This window comes from Neovison vison, chromosome 1 (assembly GCF_020171115.1).
Source record: "Neovison vison isolate M4711 chromosome 1, ASM_NN_V1, whole genome shotgun sequence".
Classification (NCBI taxonomy): domain Eukaryota; kingdom Metazoa; phylum Chordata; class Mammalia; order Carnivora; family Mustelidae; genus Neogale; species Neogale vison.
The window spans coordinates 182,374,165-182,400,023 of record NC_058091.1 but is presented as its reverse complement, the minus strand read 5'-3'; the positions used below and the strand labels follow the sequence as shown (position 1 = coordinate 182,400,023).

Genomic DNA, 25,859 nt, shown 5'->3' with positions numbered 1-25,859 from the left:
CACTTAAGTTTTTATTAACCTAACATTCCAGCTTCAGGCAGCTTGGATAGTAACTTCAGAAAGCTGACCTGCTCGTAGATGAGCATGAATCTGAAACAGTTACCTGCACTGGCAATGATGAAATGTCTAGGATACCTCTGGGGCTGGAGCAGGAGAGGAAGGAAGGGCATGATAAATCTCAGCTGTCTGATCACTTAAGATACTTAATCATCAATAACTTTCGGGCTTAGTCTCCAAGAGGAGGCTTAACCACCTGCGAGTCCACAGCAGCTTTGGCAGAACATCACATCTGCTGGCAGGTCCACACGTAGATGCCACTCCAGTGGGACGGAAGTCTGTTTTGCCTGTGGTTTTTATCTTAATTCAGCAGTGGGAAATACACTCCAGGGGAACTGTGAAGGGATGCTTTCTTCCCATGCCTTTTTGGCTAAGAACCAGAGATGGGACAGAGAAGGTGACTGCCTGAAAGGGGTAACCATTGAGGGAAGTGGAAAACAAACACATGGAAATCTGAAGACTTTTCACCTCATACAAGTTAAATCCGTATCATTGTTTACCTTTGATGGAGAGATTAATATAAACCAGCTACTGTTTAGAAAGAGAAACTCAAATTATTAAAAAAAAAAAATTCAGGTACCTGCAATTATTTAATCAATGTGGTTTTACGTTTAGCATAAATGAATGCCTCTTGGTTCACCTTCAGCAAGGATCTTCTCTTAGGGAGCATTTGAAAAATACAAGGAAAGGAAATCAACTATTTAATTGCCTTTTTTTTTATTCCACACATTTATAAAAAGTAACAGTTTTTCTGGGGAAAGAGTTTTCACCCAATCACCACATATTTAAAAGTATTATGTTGAAGTATAAATTCGAAAGGAGGCCAGGTAGGGTCAGTAGGGTCAGTAGGGTCAGTAATACTTGGGCTTATAATGGAGGAGAGGAGACCTCTTGGGTCTGGAAGAGTTACACGACCCTAAAAAGGGTGAGTTTTCTTTGAACTTGGACTAAGAATGGTAGACCGAAGTCAGCAGACAGGATTATATTCCTGTGTCAGCTATACTTTTCAGGGTTGGTGAAGATGAATGCTGTCTGTTTTGAATGTTTGGTCTCAAATATTTCCCCTTGGAAAAATGGGGAAAACCAGTATTTTGTCTTTTAAACACCCTCCCCCACCCCCCATATAACTTGAGTCACGTTTTCCTTAGGACAAAATGAAACTTTATCCAAAGAGTAAAAATCGATTTAAAAAAATCACAAGAACCAACCTTGACTAAATGGTAGATTCACAATAGAATCAGGAGCCAGTGGGCACTTTCACAGTGATCAAAGCAGCCAAAAGCTGGTCCTTCCAGACTGGTAACAGTTTTTTTGGTTTTTGGTGGTGGTTTTGGGAAAGCCTTACTGTGGGCCTAAGAAAGAAGGGTGGTTGCTTTTGGGCTGGAATTGCTCTGCCCTCCAAGGTGGTGGCTGGAGTGGCTTCTCCATTGCAAAGAAGGCTGAGGAACTTGTATCAGGTTGTCTGAAAATAGATCTTCAGCTCATGGACGTTGGGACTCTGATGGGGTGACCTGTTCATAAACAAAACTTTGTGAACTCTGGCATTGGGATAGAATTCTTGGGGGGCTTTGGGTGGATCTTCCAGTACTACAGAGTGAAATGCAAGTGGTCCTTCAGAATATATTCGTGTGGCATAACTAAGAAGACTTGAAAGACAGGAGATGGAATAATGAGTATAAGATGGAGGCCTTCCTGAAAGAATTCAGGCACTTCGGTCCTGGCCCAGCCTTGTCAGCATTTTACTTAAAATTTAACCTAAGTACCGTATACTAACCACCACTTTGGGGGCGGGGGGTGGGGGATGCGGGCAAAAGGAGGCCTCGATGACCATTCCTTCACCCCCTACCCTTCGTAACAGCAGGAGCGAAGTCTTGAACTGGTGGTTCAGTAGCTGCCTCTTAAATAGGTGGGGTGGGATCGACCGCCAAACATTCTGCTCAGTGTCCTGCCTCTTGCCCTTGGAGAAGAACAGAGGCAGGTCCAGAGCTCCGTACATATCAGGTGGATGAATTTTGATGGTTGTGGAATAGCAGTTATGTTGTGCCCTCGAGGGGTGGGGAGCAGAATTACTAACAGTGCTCCTCTGCTCTTGAAGCAGCTCATGATAAAAGTTTAGTTCCACTGTGTCTCAACAGGACCGTCTCAGCTCTAAGTCTTGGCTTTAATAAGACTCCACTGGGAGGGAAAATCCCATATTCAGAAGGAAGTGCTCTTCCCAGCCCTACCTCCACAGTGAGAGGTAAAAGAAGTGCTCATTCTCCCAAACAGAATTGTTCAGGTAGAAGCCCTGGGCTTGCTCTACCTATAACTTCAGATGTACCTGGGACCCTAAGCCCTGTGTACCCTCCCCTGTAATCTACCTCTTCGAGCACCTCTGAGTGACAGCCTGTGTCTCAGAGCTGGTACGTGGGTCTCGAAAACCAAAGCCTGGTGCAGTAAGCAGATCAGCAGTTCGAGAGGCTGAAGATAACCCCTCCGCACTCCCACATGTGTCAGTGTTTATCCCTGAAGTAGAAAGAAAGGAGAAACTGGGGATGACAGAGGGCCGGTCACTACCAAAAAAAGAAGAAAAGCACGGACGATCCAAAACAAATGAATGCCCAGGGTACCACCGAGGCACAACCTCCAGAAAGCGAACAGGTGGGAGGGAGAGTGCCCGCGCTGGAAGCAGAAGCAAGGCCTACTGCGCGTGGCACACAGCAGCTATATACACGCTGTCCCTGGGCCCAGAAAGGGAGGAGCGGGATCCTCCGGCTAGAGTCTGCACGGTGTCACCAGGCCATTCGTCCCCAGAGCAGAGTCCATGGTACTCCATTGTGCAGGTGCTCACCCACCTGCCAGCCTTCCCTTCCATCCCTCTCCCACCAGGTGCTCTGTCTCCCAGGGCCCTTCTCTCCCCGGCGACCTGCTCGAGTTGAGCTTCCACAGAGCTTTGGAGACCAACCAAGTGCCGATTAAAGCGAAGTTTCATTGGTGTGTGGCCTTGAGTTCTCCTCCTCCAGCAGAGCTATTCTTTGCTTGAGCATCCTCACTTGGGTCTCATGTCTCTCCACCATGGCCATCATCTGAGACTCCAACTTCTTCAGTTTGTTCTGATGCTTCTTCTTGGCTTTTTCATAGGCAGCCACCAGGTTGCTGTGCGGGGAGCAGGGAAGGAGAGGAAACAGACAGTCATTGGATTAGTGTGGAGACACTCTGTTCTGTCCGCTGGGTGACTGGGTCCGGAGAGGTCCTTCAGCCTCTATAAAGGATTGGGAAATCAACTGTTCAACACTCACGGCCATTCACCTGTTACTGGCTTAACTACAGTTCTTTCCCTGCTAGAGGCTTGTCCCTCATCTTTAGGAAGGGTGTAAACCAACAACCCAGACTAGTTGTGACTAAACTAAATTTACCAAAATAGGTAAGATAGAAAAGGCATCTAAATTTCAGAAATTTGTCATTTAAATACAAGTGATGAGGGCCACCTGGGGGATGGGAGGGGTGGCTCAATTTAAGCATCTGCCTTGGGCTCAGGTCATGATCCTGGGGAGCCTGCTTCTCTCTCTCCCTCTGCCTTTCTCCTGCTTGTTCTCTGACCAAAAAAAAAAAAAATCTTTTAAAAATAAATAACTACTAGTAGTGAGTCTGTCATTCCGGGGTCCCTGCAACAGATGGTCCAGTGTTAAGTTACCATAGTCACCTAGGAGGAGAGAGAGAGGCCCTGATGATTTCACACTTCAGGCTGGTGGAATTCGGGACACAAGGCCACCAACTGGTGCTGCCAGCCAGAGTATGAGCCTCTCTGAGCCATCTCCCCGAGAGCCTGGTGGGGAGAGAGCAGGGGGTAAAGCCCAGGACAGATTAAGTCCTCATACCTACTCTGGTCCAAAATAGCCCAGTCCCCTCCATGTACAGAGTTAGGTCCTCCCAGTGTCCTCCTGAGACCAACTCCATGGGATTCCCAAAACACTCTCAGGAGAGCGGCCTTGGATACCCTGTACCTCAGGTCCGCATGCAGCTTGGTGTTCTGATTTATTTCACAGTATACATGCCTGTGGAAGGGGAGGTGCGACCCAGCTGTCTTCTAACCCAGACATGAAAGAGGTTTGCCGATTGTAAAAATTGCTACTTTTCTGTCTTTTTGGAAAACAGTTTTTTAAATAAATGCCAATGGTATTGCATATGACCAATTATTTTTTTGGAAAAAAAGAAAGATTCGTCTCAGTTTTAGGTTCTAAACTGAGATTTATCAATAGATAATTTATGAGAACAAAGTTCTTTGGGTTCTTCGGTTTTTTATGAACATACAGGGGTCCTGAGCCCAAAAAGCTTTAGATGCTGTTACAATAGTGCCCCATAAAGTGTCCACCAGATACTTCATGTTCTTCACATAGGGGCACCTGGCTGGCTCAGTTGATAGAGTAACTCTTGTTCTTGGGGGTTCATGAGTTAGAGCCTCACATTGGGGGCCAGAGTTTACTTAATAAATGAAAACTGTTGTTCATATAAAAGTTCTAGAGCCAATTTTGTTGGGAAAATGTTGGCTTAAAAACCATCTTTTTTTTTTTTTTTTTCTCCTTACTGTATGACTTCCCAGAACCTTTACTGTAGGAATTAAAGGGGACCATAGTATGCTGCATTTCCCAAACATACCTGGTCCAAGGACAAGCCTTTACTGAGCATTTCTTAGTTTCCTGTGGAACACTGGCATTCCTGAGGGAAGGCCAGTCTTGGGGGTGGCAGGGAGGGCAGGCTGGTGAGGACTTGCCATTGCCTCCCTGGAGCTGGCTCCCAGCAATTTCGGAAATGCCCTCCGGGTGTAGAAGGAACCCTAGATGGAGATTGTACCTGTTGGCCCGCTTCAGGTCATTCACGAACTCTGCTGATTGCTGGTGTCGGATTTCACTGCTCTTGGTGAGTCTTTCCAAGGCGCTCACCAACTCTTGAACTCTGGCCTTTAGCTTCTTTTCTCTGTGCGGAGGAGAGACAAAGCATACCTGGAGTAACCCGACAAGATCCCGGCTGTTACCCCAAGGGTGGTGGCAGAGGAGGAAGGTTGAGCTTGCCAAATCAAAAGGCAAGTATGAAAAGGAAGATACTGGAGGTACCTGGAGGTCCCCTCCGGTCCAGAACATCTCACCACTGCCTTGCTGAACACTGGTGAGGACCTTTGAGAGCTCAGAGTGCAGTACAAGCCACAGAGGAACAAGACCTGGGGTTGTAGCTACCCAGATGTAGCACAAATGCAGCTTGGCCACAAAACCTCATCTGGGTTCCACACCCTTTTCCAGGTGTGCTAGTAAGTATCTCTTAAATCACTGATTTGAGAACAGAAACCTGTAGTCTGGGTGCCCTATCTTGGACAAGTCCCCACTCAGTGAAATCAACATGATCCTACTTCACAAAAAAAAAAAAAAAAAAAAAGGAAAGTTTGTCTTAGTTTTAGTTTCTAAACTGAGATTTATCAATAGATACTTTTTTTTACTTTGCAAAAAAACAGTAGTGACAGAGGGAATAGAAACTGATACTCTCGTTTTAAAGTTCCTTGGTTCCCCTTTAAAGTACTTAGATTTGCACTTTGACAACCTCCCTTCCCCAAGGCTTCAAGTTCCATGTGCTCTTTACTGCTGGGGTAAGCCAAAGTAACTGACTTATATGTTCAGGAGATTTCTAGTGCCCATTGCGCTTCCTGCCATCCTCTGATGCCCTTGAGCGTAAGACCTGGGCTGGGAAACTCTCCACAAGCGCCCTCCCTACAGTGGTTCCACCGCCGCCCCTATACACAGGCACAGTGTCACTGCATCGTCACAGGGCCCTGGATATCACAATCTGCTCCTTTTTCCCCTAAAGATTTGTCAGAGGGTGCGTGCATGCAGGGGTAGCGGTGGGCAGAATGAAAAGCAGGCTCCCCAGAGCAGGGAGCCCGACGTGGGACTCCATCTCTGGACCGTGGGATGGAGCCCCCTAGGCACCGCCCCATCCATCTTTCACCTCAGCAGGCTCCCCCATGGGCATGTAGGCTCTCAGGTGGCAAAGGCCTTACCCAAAGTTACCCCCAGCCAGGTGACCGCTTCTCAGTGACAACAGTTGTTTTAAAGCAGCTTCCAAACAATTCCCCGAAAGCATCTGATTCTTTGGAGATTCATGAGAAACCAGATTTGTGGAAGAAATTCCTCTAAAACTGATTCATGCGTGTATGAGGAATGTACGTGAGCACAGCTGTTTTGGAAGGCAATCTGGGAAGGTCTAGCAAAATAGAAAGTAACCCTATCTCTCGACAAGGCAACCTGATTTCTAGGAATTTTTCTTACAGTGTGCGTAGGTGTAGAGAGACACATGAGATGACAGCTGGGTTCACTTCGGTATTGGTTCCAACAGCTAAGAATGCAGATCAACCGGGGGCTGGTTAATTCCACAAGGTATGATGGCTCTATTGAAATACTCTGTGGTTATTTGAAAAAAGGAAAAGCTCAGTTCAACATGTAGTGGCATGGGAAGGTGTCTGATATATTGTCACGTGAAAAGGGTGACTTCTCCGGGATGCCAGTTTTACAAAAACAGCTACAAATCTGAGTGTCAAATTCCTGAGCTCCTCTAACAACAGACCAGACAGCTGCCCACCGCTCGACAAGGGGGGCCTCCCGGAGTGGGGTGACTGAAGGCTTTCGTTTTCTACTTTACTCATTTCTGCATTGCTTGAAGTTCTTACAATTTTGTATGCTTTTTGTGGAGTATTGTGAAAGCCAGCCTCAATGGCGCCGCTTCCTGAAGGGAGGCTAAGGGGGGCTGGCCCCCCACGTGCAGGGCTCTCAGATGTTCAGGTGGTTGGGCCTTCCCTGGCTTTTCAGATCCCTTTTACATTTGTGCCTGCAGCTACTGGGAGCACAAGTCAAGCTTTTCAAGATTATTGAAAGAACTGCTGGACAAAAATCTAGTCCTGCTTTTGTGAGTGAGGATGGAAGGGGGGGGAAGATTTTTTTAAATGAAACCTGACAACCTAAATCCCGAGGGTTTCCGATTCCTCAGCGAATCCTCCTGCCCATCCTAGAGAAGCCAGAGCCACTGCAGAGGAATTCCTGAGGAACGGGGGTCTCTCCTGGGCCCCGGCAGCACCAGGAAGTCTCAGATCTGGTTGCGTTTCCTACTGACATGCAGAGAGGAACCATTTCCCAGCAGAAGCAGAGAAGTGTCTAGGGAGGGGGGTGCCTACAGACAGCCCTCTGTCGCTGAGGGAAGGCTAGGGAAACAGGAAATGGTCCCCCCTCCCCGCTATTAAGAATGGGGAAGGGGTTCTTTGTCTGACATTTTGTTACTGTTTCAATTCTTTTCTTTCTCATTCTAAAGTTAATAGTGGAAATGGAGAAAAGAAAACTGTGAAGAGAATTTAAAATGTCATCATGGGGGCACCTGGGTGGCTCAGTGGGTTAAGCCTCTGCCTTTGGCTCAGGTCATGATCCCAGGGTCCTGGGATTGAGCCCCACATCGGGTTCTCTGCTCAGCAGGGAGCCTGCTTCCCTTCCTCTCTCTCTCTCTGCCCGCCTCTCTGCCTGCTTGTGATTGCTGTCTGTCAAATAAATTAAAAAAAAAAAAAATCTTTAAAATGTCATCATGAGCACAGTAAATTCAAAACAAAAACTGCCCAGACCAAAATCCCTTCCCACCCCCTATTACATCCACACCACTGCCCCAGCAGCCGAGAGTACAGAAATCCCAGCCTCACCACAAAACAAAGGGTTCCTTTGCCCAGTACTCGGGCCCCTGGGGGACTGGAGGGAACTTTCCGGACCTGGCAGGCTCCAATGGGGGACAGAACCCAGGAGAGGCCCTTAAAGACTCTGCCTAACCCCTGGTGTGTGGGGGAGTTGAGAATTGCCCCCAAGAGCTCCCTGGGCCTCAGGAAGGAGACCGAAGTGCGCTTGTTGTACAGTGTCCAGGACAGAACCAGGATGCTAATTTATTCAACAGTACAAAGATGAAGCCAAACCTAAACCTAAAATGTGGGTTATTTTACCTGTTTGTATCTGCAGCAGCTCACTGACTGAAACTCTATCAACAATGAAAGGGGACTTCACCTCCATTTGGACCTCGGTCTGTACTTCTTAATTTTTTCCACCTTTCCCCAAATATGAGTGTCGGTCTGTGTTCGGCACTTTGGGAGGCAGCCGCGGTCTTCCTGGTGTTGGCCTCAGTGAAATAAATCCGTTTCACCACCCCTTGTCTCTCTGCCTTCCCATCTCGTGAGGGGCCAGTGGTAGAGCCCGGTCTGTTTGGGGCCCCTGGAGTCAGGTGCTCTCACGCCCCCACGCCCCCAGGAAGGCAGCACGAGCGGCGGTGGGCACCTGAGCACCAGCCCCGGCGCTGGTTAGGGCTCGAGGATGTGAGGGAAGTAGAAACACACCCGAATTTGAAGACTTCATATGAAAAAAAGAAAACAGTGATTACATGTTGAAATGATATTTGGATATACTGGGCTAAACATGTCATTAATTTTTTTAAGTTTTAAACGTAGCTACTAGGAAATGTGCAGTCACCCAGTGGCTTGCACCTGTGACCTGCGTTTGCTCTACCAGCAGTGGGTAGTGCTGCTCCGGGGCCCCAGGCCTGGTCCTGATTTCTGCCCTTTGGGGTGAGGCCCCGAACCCGCAGCTTAAGCACCCAGTCGATCCTAACTACCAAGCACATTCAGGAAACTGGTAAGGCAGACTGTCCTTCACCTGGCACCGTGGATGAACTTCCCGTGTCTTGGAGAAGGCTCTGGATCTGAACGTGAAATTAGGCGCAGGGGCATGCTTCCCCAAAGTCTACCACTTTCCTCAGCTTCCAGAAATTGCACTGGGATAAGAATCCAAGTCACTTTGGAACCTCAAGCATTCATGTCCTGTGCCTTCTGTGGAAGTTTCTAGCTCTAATTCTCCTGGCCTTCAGCTGAGAAGAATTTATAGTTTATCTACATAAGATAAATAAAGCTAACACAAGCACTTTCAGGCTCCACACAGCCAAGAGAGTCAACATTAAATGCTACACGTTCTTTTTGCCCCTCCAGTAGTGTTTTCTGGAATGCCCAGAAGGGCATAATCCCTTCCTTCTTCCCGTTCCCTGACTCCAGAACACCTGCCTCCAGCAGCAGGTGAAAAGTCACCGTGGGGTCCCACTGGCACAGCTGGCAGGGCCTCCCGCTCCACCAAAAACGAGGGTTCCTCCTGCTCCCCATGGGTCCCGTGAACCTCACTCTGACCACACAGTCAGGACGGTGTCTTTCTTCAATGTCATCCCCATGAGCAGCAGGGCACATGCGCCTGTGTCCGAGGCAGCCTACAGGGGATAAGGGGGCAGTGCCTGGATGGCGCCAGGCAGGGCTCTCTGGCTCCCTGGGAGGGGGGGTATGCTATTCCCAAAATCAAAGGCCGGGGCCAGACTGTCATCACAAACCCAAAGGCGCTTTGGGTGTGGCGGAGCAAAGGGCGAGGGGCTTTGTGGCCCCCAGGACACCTTCCGCATGGCTGTCACAGGGTCCACTATCGCTCAGTCATTGTTCAAGAGACGCCATTAGTCATGTCCAGATTCGGCATGTGTGGTTCCTCGCTCCCTCGCTGTCCACTGGTTAACCCCAGTGGGCTTGTCTCCCCTGCCATTGCTTGTGAGGTCACCCCGGAATCATTGGGGACCTCCCTCCCCTGCCTGCACGCCTGCCGCTCCTGATCTCTTCCTCCCACAGGCCTCACTCCTGAGTCCGCACGCTGCAGCCCGCACCGGCAGTCCCACTGGCTTCTGCACCAGTCCTCGCTCGCTGCTGCCTTGAAGTCCCTGAGTATGGAGGACATGGGCTTGGACCATATTGTGTGTCCTACCCTTTCCTTACTTGCCTCTCTCCATTCCCATTTATGTTCCTAAAGACTACCTTCATGCTAGAAACTTCCAATTCTTTATCTCCAGGCCTTCCCTTGGATCTCTGGACCTATCTGACATCTCAACTTAACAGGTGTCTTCCACTTAATGTGCCTAGAGCAGGACCTTCCAGACAATCCCTTCAAGCCAACCTTCCTCCCCTGTCAGCACACAACAACACCCACTGCCCAACTCCTCCCTTTCCTGGTCCTCCACTTCCACTCCACAGCAGCCCCCAACCACCAAGTCTTGGGACAATTCTGCCCCACCACCCACGTCCAAGCTGCCCTCGTTTCTCACCTGGGCAGCCCTGAGACCCCCTGAGTGGATTCTCTGCATCACCTCTGCAACCTCTAGACTGGTTCTCACAGAACGGCCGCTCATTCTTTAATATGACAAACCACATCTTATCCTTGCCCTTCGGTGCCTTCCACCGGCACTCGGCGCAAAGTCTGGGTCTTATCTGGACGTCTATCTAAGTCCCCTGCTTGACCTGACCTCTGCCTGGCCAGTCTTGGGCATCACCCTCCCCCTTGCAGGCTGGAATCCTCTCAGACGCACCATGCTCTTTCCCACTGCACGCCCTGGACTAGGTCCCCCTGCTTGGGAATGTGCTTCTTCCACAGGCTACCTTTCCTTCTCATCCCAGCTTAAATGTCACCTCCTCCCGGAAGCCCACCCTGACTGCCCATCTGAACACATGTCCCAGGGTTATGATGTCACAGCACCTTGTTACTTCCTCCGTATTCACTGCAATCTCTATTTAATCTAAAAAACATTTTTCTAGAGGAGGAACTCGGGGCCCAGGCAAGAGACTTGCCAGTATATCCACAGAACTGGGAGGCTCATTGGGGGCTCTGTGTGAGCCTGAGCTCCTGGGCTCCCAGCCGTGGCTCATAGCAGGGGCGTGGAGCAGGCATTCAGACCTCTAGTGAAGAGCACTCCTGTGGCCCCGATGAGGAGGCGTCCTCTGGTAGTGATGTTCCTCAGGTACTATGGGGGAGCGTGGCTGTATTTGCCGGGAAGCAGCAGCAAGACGATTGTGACTGTCTTGCGCTTTGGCCCAGACTTTCCTAAGACCATGGTTCTTGCCTGGGAAATGTAGCTGTGTGTTCACAGGTGTGCTGCAGCCTTTGCCTGCGGGGTGCTCTCCGTCACCCCACTTTTACGAGATCCCAGCTAAGGCCTTCTCTCTGAGCTTCTGGAACACAGAGGGGATGATGGAAATGCACAAGGATCTCCGTTACCCAAGCTATGTCCACCTCAACCCTAGGAGTGAGCCCTGGTTTTTATTGGTGCCCTTTGGGGCCCTGGCTTTAGAGTTCAGCAAGTTATTTACATGATAATCAATTCCTTGGTGCACTCTGTCTCCTATTACCATCCTGTGGATCCATGCACACTTACAGAATTCTAAGCGCAATTTCTGTTATCTGATCACCAGTATAAATCAGCCAAATATGAACAATCGGCAAATGCAAGTCTAATAAAACAGCACCTTTTAAAATACTGGCCTTACTACCAAAACGGCGAAGACTTTGCTGCTCTTTTGCCCACGGGGGCTCCTTTTCAAGGACCCCAACTAATTCCCTTTTCATTGCATTTCACTATTTGTATGGCTCAAAAACACTATGAATCCATAGCTGCTAGTAAGAGGAGTCAACTGCCATCTTCTGTCCTCCCATGGTCTCATGTTTGCTACAAGTCCGGGAGATCTAGAGCTGGGAAGGTTTTTGTGGAACTTGGACATGGCTTTGAACCGAGGCGGCTTGTGGTCAGCACCTGTGGGGCCACAGGGAAGAGCAGGAAGGTACACAGTGGAGGCGACAGGAAAGCTTCGGGAAGGTGAGAGTCCTACTGGAGGGGAGGAGGGGAGGGGTCCATGGCTTAAGAGAGTCAGGGGCATGAAGGGAAGAGATGCTCCTGGAAGTTAGTGTCCGGAAGAAGCTGGACTGTAGATTCCATCCAGGAGAGGTGTCTGAGAGGGCTAGGAAGTCCACACACAGGGGGACTGGTCTGGCATGCCAAACCACTGAAGATGCCTCTGCAGAGAGACCCGACCCGGAGTGTGCTGAAAGGTGTATCTGGTGGCAGAACCCCCAAGTCTTGAAGAGTTGAGGGCTAACCTCAGGAGAAGATAATGCAAATGGCCACGAATGCCTGGGATTTTAAGGGGGAAAAACCACGCCCCCCACTGCCTTCAGGAGGTAGGAGACTGCGAAGTTGTAATTCTGGATCATTAACAAAGTATAATTTGTACTACAAGAATTCTGAAGAAGGGGCCAATTTCAAAGTGCAGGAAGAGACGGATTAGAATTTGTTTTCAATGTGCTGTGTTTCGAAGCTCTAGCATCATATTTGGAAAAGACGTCCAGGGGGCAGAGAGAAACTCTGAAATTCGCAGCTGAGTGAATTTAGGGGCCATTTAGAAGGAAAGAAGTCATCCACATGGAGGTCATATACCTGGGTGATGACGTCGCGATCCCCACCCGAAAAGAACTCTCCTTTTGCAGGGGGTGACAGGTGAAACGGGGAGGGGAGGCTGGAACCCGGGACATGAGAAGCAGAGCAATGATGGGTTCTGTGACAGAAGGAAGTTCAGGGCACAGGAGCCAAAGAAACACCAAACAAACCCTTGTTATTGACAGGGTAGAAGCACACTGGTGTGAGCGCTTAGAGCGTGAGGTTATGGTGTGAGGGCAGGAGCAGCAGCAGAGCAAAGTCCCCGAGGCACGAAAGAGAGCACGTGGTCTGGTGTGGCTCAGGGTGGGAGGGGACCGGTGATAGGAGGTGAGGGTGGAGAAGCGGGGTTGGGGGGTCAGATCACACACTTGCTAAGGAGTTTGGACCCTGCTGCAAGTCACCGGAAGGTTTTAAGTAACAAGATGAGCTGGGTAGGATTCTAAAATGGCCCCCAAGACTGTAGCGCCTTAGTACACACCCATCTTCTCCCAGTCAGTTCAGTCAAAAACCAATCTAGGGGCTGCTGGGAGAGAATTCTGCACATGTAATTAAGGCCCCAAACTGCTGATCTGAAGATAAGGAGATTATTCTGGGAAGACCTGACCTAATTAGATGAGCGCTTAAAAGGACCGGGCTCCTCCTAAGAGAGATTTACAGCGGGCAAGGGATGTGACGAGTGGGAGGTTCTCCTCGCTGACTTTCAGGAGGGAGGGGGCTGTGTAGAAGGCATGTCCGAGGCCTCCAGGAGCCCAGTTACCACAGGCCAACAGCCAGCAAGGAAACAGCATGTCAGCCCTACAACTGCAAGGAACTGATCTTCCAACATTCATTTATGGAATGATCTGGCACACATGCCTGCCCAGGTGGCAGATCCCGGCTCCCTGAAGGGCTCAGCAGAGCCCCAGGTGGGCCTAGGACTAGACATCTCCAGCCTCATCTCCAGCAGGAGCAGGCTGAGTGGTCTCTGCAGGGGGCAGTGGGAGAGCTAGGGCGGGGTCCTGCTGGCCCACCAAGCAGGGTCCTGCCAGGTGCATGTGGAAACATCTGAGGTGGTCACTGTGTCACAACCCCCTCCCCACTCTCCCCTGCCCTCTAGCACTGAAGAGCACAGCAACCCTACCTCTTCCCCAGTTGGACGGGGCTGTGTGTGTTGGAGGAAGTGTGCCCCCTGACCCCCAGCACTTCATCTGCCCTCCGCATTCAGGAGACAGATGCACGTCATGTCCCAGTGGTGCGGACGTTCCCATTTGCCCAGACCATGCACACTGCGGTGGCGAGAGGCTCCAGGGGAACCCACAAAAGGGGGCTTAGCTCACACCCATCTGGGAGCTCCGCTGTCAGCACACGGGGCCCAGCAGAGGGGGTAAAGCCTCGCTATTTCCCCACTGCCTTCCTGTTTGACCTTGGGGAACTCCTCTGCCTTGCCATGTGGGTCCCCAGCCCACCCCCAGCCTGTGGAGAGCAATGCCTGCTCCTCGCTGCCTTGCAAGAACAGGGCCGAGATGCCACAGCCTCTCCTCTCGGGTGGGCTCGGGTCCTGAAGGAGGGCTCCACTCAAACCCCAAACTGCTAGAGAGCAGAGTCATTTCTGAAAATACATTCTCAGCCGCATTTTTACAGTTCACTTCTCTGCTGGAAAAGCCGCTCACTGTGAGTTTACCGGGACCGAGAGCAAGAGAGGGATCGGAGATGAAGAAGGGATGCAGATGTGTTCTGCACACAGCTGGTGCAGAACGCAGCAGAACAAGATAGCCCGATGAGAAAACTCCTGTGCGGGACGGGAAACCCGGCCGTCGGGACGGGCTTTGATGGTAACCCTGCAGCCGCGAGCGTGCTGCCAATGTTCACGCAAATGGAGGGGATGGAATCAGACTGGATGGGAGGGACACAGTCAGCGTGTGACTGTCTGGAGTCCTGGTTTGGTTCCAGACATAAGGCTGGGAGAAGACGCAGAGGGCGGTGCTCGGGGCGGAAGCCCGGCAAGGTAGCTCTAGGGGAGATGTGCGTGGGACAGGGCCGTGACCTAGAACCAGCAACCCGGATGTCACAAGGCACCTTCCTGAGGGGTTTCTCCTCCCGAAAAGACCACTGCTTCGCCTGGTCCCCCAGCCCCTCCCCACCCCTGCCTGGCCCCACAACACTGGTGTTTGCACCCATCCTCTTTTAAGGGAGGACTGTTTCTGAAAATACAAGGCCAATTCCCTCAACCGAGAGTAACCACGAGTTTGGCAGTGATTTAAGACCTTCAAAGAAGATGGTAGTTTCTACTTGATTTTTAAAAATGAAAACAGCCCCAGACCCTAGCTCTCAGGTGTCCAAATCCTCTGCCCCCATGAAATGATTATTCCAGTTCCTAGGCTATATTTACAATATAATGATGTTATTTTCCTTCTTCCTGTAGCCCTGCGGGTTCTTTCTTGGCTCCATCTATCCGGGTCTTGATTAGAAATCCATGCTAACCAACTTTCGGCGGGTTACTGGAAGCCCGTCGTGACTGACAAAACAAACGAAGTCTCTCTCTGTTTAGTCAGCAGAACCCGCATTCTACTCGTGCCAGCGACCTTGGGGGTTTGGGGAATTTGAAAAATTGAGGGGCTTAGCTTACAGATGCAACATCCAAATGGCTCCCAGTTGAAAGCAGGGAGTGGGTTTGCCGCCCATGTTCCTGGCATAGTCATGTCATCGTTAGGATTTGTTGAGGGCATTTTCCCTGCGTTACTTTCCTCTTCCCACCTCAAGCAAAGCAACTACCATTTAACCTTGTGGCCAGAGGCGCTGGCAACGTGAAGCAGAGCTATTACGGCTTGGGAGCAAAGACACCAAAGGACAGTGAGTAGATCAGGAGGGCAGTGAAGTTCCCCACCAGGCAGCCTCCATCCACCCTCTGTTGGGAGGCCACGCCAGAACAGAAACAGCCCTGGCTGGGTCAGGACAGCAGACGGAGTGGCTCCTAACCCCTCCTACCCCGCCTCCTACCCCCAGAAATGATGGCAAACCCATTTTCAAAGAAATCCTCAAGCATGTCAAGAAAGCAAGGAGCACTCTTGTATACCAGAAACCATGAGCAATCATAAAACATGAAAGGCAGACTTTTATTCTTCTTGAAAAGGGAAACCACAATTCAAAATGCACAGGGAAGAAAGCTGCTAGAGGAGAAAGGGGATTCAGAGGTGCCCAACCAGAGACACCAGCCATGCAGACAGGAGGGGACCCAATGCTGTGGCCCCACCTGCACAGAGAGGTGCCGTCAGCCAGGAGGACTGGAAGCCCAACAGTTGGCCTGGTGACCCAAAACCAAGAGTCATAAAACTCAACTCTAAAAAGAACTTACACATGAGGAAACAGAGTTACTACAGCAGACAGAATAACATTTTTAGACTATAAATGATAAACATCTTCTTAAAAAAGAGAGGACAGATTTCGTCACCAAAATGAAAACTGAACATAGAAGCCACACACCGCAATGGATATAGCTGAGAAGAAATTTGTGAGTTGGAAAAGTGAGCAAAGAACCTTTCTAGAATGATGACTTGAGTTCCTGTGCACTTGAAATACTGACTGGTTTGAATGTGAGATGTGCTGTAACTGCAAAATATATACCAGATTTGAAGACTTAGTGAGGAAGAAAAATGAGGAAGAGGGGGAAGAGGAAGAAAAACTATCTTAAACATTTTTTTAAAAAATACTAATTACATATTGAAATGATATTTTGGATACACTGGGTTAAATAAAATAAATTGGCATGGGCTTTTGGCTTTCTTTTTACTTTTTTTTTTTTTTTAAATAGGCTCTCGGGGTGCCTGGGTGGCTCAGGCAGTTAAGTGTCTGCCTGCGGCTTAGGTCATGATCCCAAGATCCTGGGATCGAGCCCCACATTGGGCTCCCGGCTCGGTGGGGAGTCTGCTTCTCCCTCTCCCTCTGCCTGCTGCTCTACTTGTGCTCTCTATCTCTGTCAAATAAATAAAATCTTAAAAAAAAAAATAATAAATTAGGCTCTACACCCAGCATGGAGCCCAGCATGAGGTTTGAACTCATGACCCTGAGATCAGGACCTGAGCTGAAATGAAGAGTCAGACACTTAACTATCTGAGCCACCCAGATGCCCCCTTTTTACTTTTTCAACTTGATTATTAGAGAATGTGAAACTTCCTAGATGGCTTGTGTTCCATGCCTCCTAGACGGCACTGCAAATGATGGTGGGAATATGCCTGCTGATGATGTGGGAGACAGATCGGAACGAGTTGGCATGTTGATCCTTGCAGAAGGGGAGGAAGAAGGGAGGGAAAGAAACAGAGACAGCAGAGGAAGAATGTCCAGGACTGAATAAATAAACCTATGAGGTCTTCTGATTAGAAAGAGCCAGTGATGTTGAAAGAAAGCATTCCCGCTAGTGTTGGGAATGAGACAAAAACGACTGTTTGATCATCACCATTCAGTGCTGTCCTCGTCAATGCAAGAGCACAATAAGAAAGCAGAGACCTTTCCCGCTTATAGATGAAATGACTGCCTCTGTGCTCTCCCCTGCCACTCCCCCATCAAAAGGCCTGGCACCACACCTTCTCCACACCGAGCCTCCAAGGCCTGGGTAAAAGTCAGACCTCTCAGCACCTGCTCCTTCCCGGTAATGACCCATGAATTGCGGACACGTGCAGCCAGAGAACCAGGAATACGTTGCTCCCCGGGGGCTGCGGGGAGGGGGCTTACCTACGGATGGCATTGGCGAACTCGGCAGCCAGCTCGCTCTCGCTGCACGTTGTCCTCAGTTCAGCCAGTGACAGAGCTGGGGAGGTGGCATCCGCACAGTCCTGAGGACAGTAGACACATTCTGGTTAGCCCTGGGAGCACCTTGGAAGTGCAAGGCAGATCTGCCCCACTTCTCTGGACCCTTGCAGGCTGGCTGTGGGCGATGGGGACTCCCAGCATACTCTGAGCACCTCACACACACGTTCTCCCACTGACTCTTTGTGGTGACCTGCTGAGGCAGACAATGTCTTGACACCCATTTACCAAAGAGAAAACGAAGGCACAGAGCAGTTACATTGCCCCGAGTCATCAGCTAGGACAGGGTGGACCCAGGACTCAAACCCAGGTGAGCTGGTTACAGCTCTGTGCTCTTCACCACTGGGGTGTGATTCATAAAAGATGAGTGGGAAATGCACCTGAGTGCCTGAGTGTCCTTGCCCCCTCCCCCAACCCACTTCTTGGGAGAAAACCAATCTTCTTTAGATCTGGGAGCTTGAGTGGGTTCAGTGTAATCATCCAGGAAAAAAGGAAGACAGATGTGCACCCTCCGTGTGTGTGTGTGTGTGTGTGTGTGTGTGTGTGAGAGAGAGAGAGAGAGAAAGAGGGAGAGAGAGAGTTGGGTGGGAGGGGGTGGTGCCTGATGCAGGGCTTCCAGCAGGCCTCCGTCTCACCACTCTGAGACCACGACCTGACCCCAAATCAAGAGTCAGATGCTTAATGGACTGAGCCACCTTTAACCTCCCCTTTTTTGAACTGAAATACAGTAGACACATGTTACCTTAGTTTCGGTTGTGACCCTACTTGTATGTTAACCTTAGACAGGAATTTGACGTCATCTAAACCCAGTCCTCTCATCTGATAGATGAGGAAGCATGAGAGCCGGAACTCTAAAATCCTAAATGGAGTTCGAACTACTCGTAAAGGAACACTCAGGCCCCTTGGAGCACTCCTCTCCCTGTGTGCAGACGGAGGGCAGCAGCTGTGCTGAAGAACCAGGGGAGGTGGGGGGCGCTCCTCTGACCACGGGCTCGGCAGACATGTACTGAGGGCTTAAGAACAAAAAGCTGTGGTCTGTCCTAGATGCAGTGGGAGACCATGGGACTCCCATTTTCCATCAGATTTCTGTACTTTGACGTAGGAGATGCGAGGTCAAAGGAAAGTTGTCGCGCGCTGGGATCTAAGAACTGAGCACCTTGGGCCAGATGACAGGAGGGCACAGGGTCTCCCTCAGCCCTCTCCAGCACAGGACCACCCTCGGGGGCCCCCTCTGCGGCAGCCCCACCAGCCTCCGGGGACCCCTTGCCCTGCCCCTCGCCCTGCCCCACCCTCCACGTGCGCTGCCTTCCCCACCCCTCTCCATCTTGGTCCTGTAGACCCAGGCCCCCGCTGCCAGCCCCTGGCATCTGCTGAGTTTCCAACACCCTCTCTCTCTTTGCTCCCATGTGATGTTAACGTTTCCTAAGGGTCCTTAGAGCCCGGGTGGCTCTGCCTCACCCGGTGCCTCTCCCTGAACACATCTGGTACTATCTGTTGCACAGAGACAAGAGCTACAAAACCTGAAGGCAGCCTGGGTAGGATTCCAGCTCGCGGGCCGGAGGCGGTTTGAAAGCAAGCCCGACACCCGCCCCGTGGGGCCAGAGTGGCCATACGAGCTCCAGGCCTTGCCCGCAACCTGTTTCTCTAAGGCCTGTGGCCCAAGCATTGTTTCTGATTTTTAAACTCATGAAAAAAAGATGATTTTGTGATGTGTATACATCCTATGAAATTTTAGTGTCGGTGAATGAAGTGTAATTAGAACACAGCCCACACCCCTCTAGGTCCACACTGGGTCTGCTTTCAGGACACAGCTCTAGAACAGCCCAGTTCCACACTCGCAGAGATGTCTGTGTGACCTGAAGCCCTTAAGATAATGGCTTCTGGCTTCGTCAGTTTGGCAAGCCTTCCTACAGACTGCTTGCTTCCTCTACCAACCAACGAGTTCAAATCAAGAGCCCAGAAGGGAAATTTCACTGAAAGAGTAAATCCATCTGATGTTCAAAAGACAAGACAATCCGCTTACGATGACTTCATTACCTCAGCAACACAAGGTACTCTTCTCTCTTATAAAGCTTCTTACTTGAATGTAAAAAAAAATAAAAATAAAAAAATTTAAAAATAAAACCATCTGGCCTTTTCCATTAGATTTCTGTACTTTGAAGCCATTCCACACAATTGGGAAACACACAGTATTTCTCTCAGTCAAAATAAACACCAAGAACCAGGGAGAAATGCTCCGCTCATGGACCTTCTGGCAAGAACCCGGTAGGTCTGCTTCCACCACACCTTAAGAACACACTGGTGAACATTGGAGCTCTGTCCCTCAGCTCTGTCCCGGAGTGACTGGAAACAGGCTCGAATGGCTGTACAGATTTTTAAGGTGTTACCCATTAAAGGGGAAAGCCCATTTTCTTGAACCACAGATATTACTACATGAAACGCTTTGTAGGCTACTGTCCACCCAGACTCCACTCTGCAGGCAGTGGGCAGATGGTTTCATGGGGACTCTCACAGGCACCCCCCTGAAGCCCTGATGGGGACACGTCATCCCCTGCTGCAAAACCCTCGTGACTTCTCACTGTCCTCCAGATAGCACAGCTGCCTCACCTCGTCAGCCAATGTACCAATATTCCTCTTCCCTCTGGGTCTTTGCCCTCGACATTCCATTCCCTTACAGGGGACTGACTTCTCTGCCCCAACTCTCCTCACTGGGTAGGTGCCCTTCTCTACTAGCTCTTGGTTCAGAAAACCTGTCACAAATCACACCTGGGCTCTGTGTCAGTCCCATGGTCTCCCACTGCATGAAGAATTGATCCTTGGTCTTAGGTCACCGTGTTACAATCATCTGTTTGCCCATCACTGTCCCTCTCCTTGAAATGCCTCCGGCACCTCAGCACAACCAGCTCCCATCTATCTCATGAGTGGGTGACAGCCAAGCAGCCAGGTCTTGGGAGAGATGGCCCAGCCAAGGGCCATGGACTTGAACTCCCTTGAGTCCCTTGCTAGGTGAGAGGTGGACAGAGTGTAGCTGTGGCCCTTTGCGAAGCTTGCTCCACAGTTCTTAGCTGTTCACGGAGTGGTCACTGACTGCCACACTAATTGGCAAGTTGCTTCCTTTCCATGTGCAAAACTCCAGGGACACCCCTGCGTCTGGGCCGTGAGAAGCTGTTCCTGAGACCGGCAAGTCAGCGTATGCCCCTAGGTCCTGGGCTGGAAAACAAATGGGGCTTGGAGAAGCTAGCATTTATTAAGGAGAGAAAATACAATGCAGAACACAAAATTTCCATGTCCTGGGATGAGGATGTAATTCTTCAGCGTCCGCAGTATTTTTTTTCTCAACACAATATTGGGAGTAATTCTGAGATATGGTATGATGGAATGAGCTTAGATTCTAGAGAAAAAGACTTCTGGGCTCACAAGAGTCTGAGTTTGCCAGATGACATCCCCCTGTTGACCCACGCTCTGTGACACCCTGTGTGTGATCTAGGGCCCGCCTTCCTCCTCCTCTGCCTGAGTGGCTTCCGGCCTCCCCTTTCGCCATTGGCAGAGATGCCAACAGAAGCTGGCATGGCGTCACGGATGAGAAGAGGAGGACCATGAGCCAAACTCGGGTTAAATCCTGGTTCTGCACCTACTAGCTGCAAGACACCCTTGTGTCTCGTGAGCCCCATTTCCCTCGTGTAAATGGGGGTACTCACTCCTTCCTCAGTGCTGAGGTTTACAGAAGGCCAACCAATGCGATGATCAGTAGAGATGTGACCAACAGGCCACAGGCGATGGTCACTGTGCCAGGTGGGGGAGCCAAGGAGGTGGCCCGGTGTCAGACCCCTGGACAAAGGCACTGATCACTCCCCTGGTCAGACTGTGGCATACAAAAATGCGGTCACTAATACCTCACATGCAATTAAAAAAAAAAGTCGATTTGGTTTCTTTGCACTCAAAATGTTACCTTCTTTAAGATCTCTAGAAAGGCTTGCAGTTCGCCTGCAAATAAGGAAACTGAGGCTGTGGGGTGGGTGGGGACCGAGGCTGGGGGGGAGGTAAGGCCGGGGCTGGGGCATCCCCGCGCCCTCGCTCCTACCTTGCCAGGCTTCTCCTTGCCACCGCTGCTGGTGGAGCTCAGGGAGCGCATGCGCTGCTCCTTCTGTTCCTCCACTTCGGATTTCAGGTGCTCGATGTGCACCAGGTAGGCCTGCTCCTGGGCCTCCCGCGTGCTCAGCTTCAGCTCCAGGGCCTTCTTCTCCTTCTCCAGGAGGTAGAGCTGGGCCTTCAGCTCGGCCATCTCCTCCTGCGGAGCACAGATGCTGTGAGGCACTCACGCCGTGGGAGCAGGATGGCACGTGGGAAAGCGGGCCTGCGACCAGGGCGTCCTAGGCTGGGACCCACGCCCTGTGGTGGAGTTACCACCTCGAAGCTGGGAGAAGAGGACCGGGAAGACACAAGCCAGCTCTCTCCGCCATCTGAAGGACTCGTGTGCACAAAGCCACGTGCTTTGTCACTCTGCGGACCGTAACAGAGATAAATGAAGGGGAGTACAGGCAAGCAGATTTTGGCTCACTGTAAGAAAAACCTTTCAAACAACTGGAACATATCCCCCCCCCACTCCTGCCCTCCAACCCCCAAGGGGCACACCTGTCTCTTTTGGGAACAGTTTTCCAGCATGCATCGGCCAAAGCAGCCAAAGATGTTGTGAAGGGGGTCGTCCACGCAAGGCTGGGTCTGACTGGCTCCCTTCCAATTCCCATTTCCTTTTCTATTTTCCATGGCCCCAATACACATTGCCAACCCTCCCTTGGTGCCCCACAGCTGAGCCGGTAGGTGGCGTGGGCCCACAGCAAGATCACCTTAGCTCTTACCTACTGCAGGAGGCCCAAATGAGACCAATGGAAACAGAGTCCCTCACAGGTGACCACTCATCAGATAACTTGTCAAAGTGTCTCAGAGAACTCCAGTTAGAGTTTTCTGGGGGAGGGTATGTAACAAGTGACTCGAAAACAGGGACCAGGAACCAGGTAGCAAAAAACACCATTTACTGGACATGTGACACTGCTTTAGACATTTATACAAAGCGATCCATTTAATTCTTCCAACTTGAGGTAGGCATTATGAACCTCTCCCTACATGGATGGGAAACTGAGGCATGCAGAGGAAAACCCACCTGCCCACAGTTACTGGGTAAATTGGGAGCCGGAGTTAGAACCCAGGCTGTCTGGCTCTTAACCATTAAAGCTATAGTCCCTCCTTCCAGATGAGCCCATGCATGACTCCGGTCATGTGATTCAACTACCATGTGACCACCACATGTGTCTTCCCTGCTCACTCTATGATTTTACTTACTAAGATTCTCTGTAATTGAGTCACTGCCTTGAGAAGGATTCACCAAGGTCACCAACACTAGTTACCCCGGAACTGACCCTTCTGAGGTAAAAAGCCTGGTATGTTTTTCTGGGTGAGCCAGACCTGGAGTGTAGATGTTCTCACCCTCCAGTTTAGGGAAACACCTAGAGGACACCCACTACGATTCGTAATATTCAGATCAGGGCTGGGGAGGCGTTAGACACACAGAAAGTAGTGTGCTCAGTGACTACTCAAAAGCAGCCCCCAAAACTTTCCTAAAGATGAGCTATAAAACCAGCATGAAAGATGTTTCCATGCACGGAAGGCTTCTCATCGTTTTCCCTTACAAATAGGATTCTGAAGGTTCTCGCAATGTTGCATACTGAGCCAAGGGGACTAGTCACACCCAGAACAAACATATAAAGGCAAGCTTGAAAGAAGGAAACAAGAACCCATGAGTGCCAGAAATGAAGAAGGAACTCTGCCCAAGAGGAAAGGCAAAACGGCCATAATACAAGCCAACAGAGGTTTCAGGCCAGTATGGAGGCCCTAGGACCTGGGGTTCTGGCACCGGCGTTAAGGGCAGGGCAGAGAGCCAGAAAGGAGACCCCCCTACATGAGCAGGGACGCTCCAAGTACTGCCTAGAGTAAAAGACCAGATGATTTCCTTTTGGGAGATGTGATGAGGAAGCCTATCCCTCAGCATCCGGGTGGGAAAAGCAAGAAGAGCCCCTTTTTGAGGAATCGGAGCCACACACTTGTCGTATGTAGAGATGAAACAGGAATCCTAAGTCTTGAACGTAATAGAAACCAGCCCCAGACCTCTGTAATCCATGGTGTTCCCAACAGATCCACGCACAGAACCACGCTGTAGGGACATCTACAAGCCAGGACCCACAAGACATGGAAGACACCATCTCCACTGATGGTGAGCTGGTAGGCATGCCCTCCCCTCGACCCACATGAAAATGGAACAAATCATGTGAGACAGAATCAACATTTATGAGAACCAGAGATAACAGATGAAACACTAGAAAATAAATATTTAAAATGAAGAGTGGTGCAGAGGGGAGGGAGGAAGGACTCTGATGTTTATCCTTCGCAGACCTCACAGGAAAAGGGCCCGGAGCCAGAACACCAGCTATGGCTGCCTCTAGACCATATTGTGGGTTATTTCTCACCCAGCTTTTTAAAATTTTTTAATTAATTAATTGAGAGAGAGAGATTGGAGGAAGGAAAAGGGAGAGAATTTTTTTTTTTTTTTAAAAGATTTTATTTATTTAGGGGCGCCTGGGTGGCTCAGTGGGTTAAGCCGCTGCCTTTGGCTCAGGTCATGATCTCAGGGTCCTGGGATCGAGTCCCACATCGGGCTCTCTGCTCAGCAGGGAGCCTGCTTCCCTCTATCTCTCTCTCTGCCTGCCTCTCTGTCTACTTGTGATCTCTGTCAAATAAATAAATAAAATCTTTAAAAAAAAAAAAGATTTTATTTATTTATTTGACAGAGAGAAAGATCGCAAGTAGGCAGAGAGAGGAGGAAGCAGGCTCCCCGCTGAGAGCCAATCCCGAAGCTCAATCCCAGGACCCTGGGACCATGACCTGAGCTGAAGGCAGAGGCTTTAACCTGCTGAGCCACCCAGGCGCCCCAGGGAGAGAGAGAATCTTAAGCAGGCTCCACGCCCAGCGCAGAGTCCCAAGTGGACTGTGAGATCATGACCTAAGCCAAAATCAGGAGCTGTAAGTTTAACTACTGAGCCACCTGGACATACCATTTCTACTCTTTCAGACAATTTCTAGGATGTATACACATTTTATTTTCAAATAGCAAAGGGAGTATTTTATACCACCAAAAATGTCTTTTCTGGCCAGAGTAATCTGGAATTTATCACACATGTTGGCTCAAATATAAAAAGGAAATACTTAGGGGCACCTGGGTGGCTCAGTGGGTTAAGCCACTGCCTTTGGCTCAGGTGTCCTGGGATCGAGCCCCATATTGGGCTCTCTGCTCAGCAGGGAGCCTGTTTTTCTCTCTCTCTGCCTTGCCTCTCTGCCTACTTGCAATCTTTCTCTCTGTCAAATAAATAAATAAAATCTTAAAAAAAAAAAAAAAAAGAAAAGAAAAGGAAATGCAACTTATCAGGAAAAAGTCTTTGGCCAAATCGAACATGATGACTGGAACACAAAACGAAAGGGCAGCCTCACAGCTCATGCTGCAGGGCACAAAGGCCCACAAGCAGGGCTCCCGAGTGGGGAGAAAGGCGCTGTAATGACAGACCCAGTGCCCGGCTCATGGGCAATGAGAGGAGAAATCAGCCAAGGTTGCAGGAGGATTCCCCAGACGGAGCAGAAGTCAGGGTCTGAGCTGAGTGGGTGGGTGGTGATAAGCCAGCTCAGAAGCAAAGGGCTCATTCCTAATCCGCTGCCACTACCCAAAGTCTTCCCAGGATTCACTGAGACTCAAGACTGAGCCGCTGCCGAGGACAGGGACACATTGAGCAAGGCCCTGAGGGTGCTGGGCTGACCACTGCTGGTGCCTCCTCTTTCCAGAGGTGAGTTAACCAGAGGGAGGCCTGCTCTCTTGCAGGGACAGTGGTGGTTTCAACAGGAGACACACTGACGAGCTATTAATACAGTACTTCCTCGACCCACCTGGCCCAAAGGACCTGCCTCTGGTCCCCAAGCTGGCTTCTGTCCCTGAGAGCCCTTCCTGTCTCAAAACCTGGGGGCCAGAGACACTGCAGAACCCAAGGCTGTGTCAATCAGGCCTTTGTGCACAAGAGAGTGGAACTGGGAGGGCAGGCTCAGGGACCTGGCTCCCAGCTCCTACTCGCCACATCCGCAGGCCTTACAAGTGCCCACCTCTGGCTCAGGCCTGCTGAGACCTGGTGGCAGCCCTGCGGGACCGCGCTCCTGGCCAGTAGTTATCCTATTCCGGCTCCAGCGGGGGTGCGGGGCACACAATCCAACACACTGGCCTGAGCTTCCTGAGTTCTCGCACACCTCCCAGGTAAGGACAATCCTCCCGGACCGCCTTCACTTCCAATACCAGCCACAAGTAGTGGGGGTCCCCGGGCCACTTGCCCTTCTCGCCAACTCAGGGGCGTGCACAACCCATTGGGATCAACAACTCATCAGGAAAGCGCTGTACTTAAGATTGGGGCTTTACCACATGCACATGGGGTGACTGGAAGAGCACTGAACGCAGCTCTTTCTTGAGCCTCAGTGCCCAGGGACCTTACTGGGGTTTCATGACTGGGCACGACGGATGAAATCACTGGCCACACAGGGAAACTCAATCAGCAGCCCTCCTTCCCTCTTTGGTCAAGGGGTTCAACGTCCAGCCCTGTAATCACAGGCCCCAT

General features: G+C 50.5%; 1 protein-coding gene across 5 annotated transcripts in view; it reads right to left on the bottom strand.

Moving 5' to 3' along the window:
* Positions 1-757: 757 nt before the first annotated feature.
* Positions 758-25,859, bottom strand: part of MCC (MCC regulator of WNT signaling pathway) — a 434,517-nt gene continuing 409,415 nt past the window's right edge. For all 5 annotated transcript variants that reach the window (XM_044264127.1, XM_044264130.1, XM_044264140.1 and 2 more), the window contains 4 exons: positions 21,245-21,451; positions 17,089-17,189; positions 4,888-5,010; positions 758-3,192 (listed from right to left, as the gene is read on the bottom strand). In XM_044264127.1, coding sequence (XP_044120062.1) covers positions 3,012-3,192; positions 4,888-5,010; positions 17,089-17,189; positions 21,245-21,451 — 612 coding nt within the window. In that variant the 3' untranslated portion in view covers positions 758-3,011. The remainder of the gene's footprint in view (positions 3,193-4,887; positions 5,011-17,088; positions 17,190-21,244; positions 21,452-25,859) is intronic.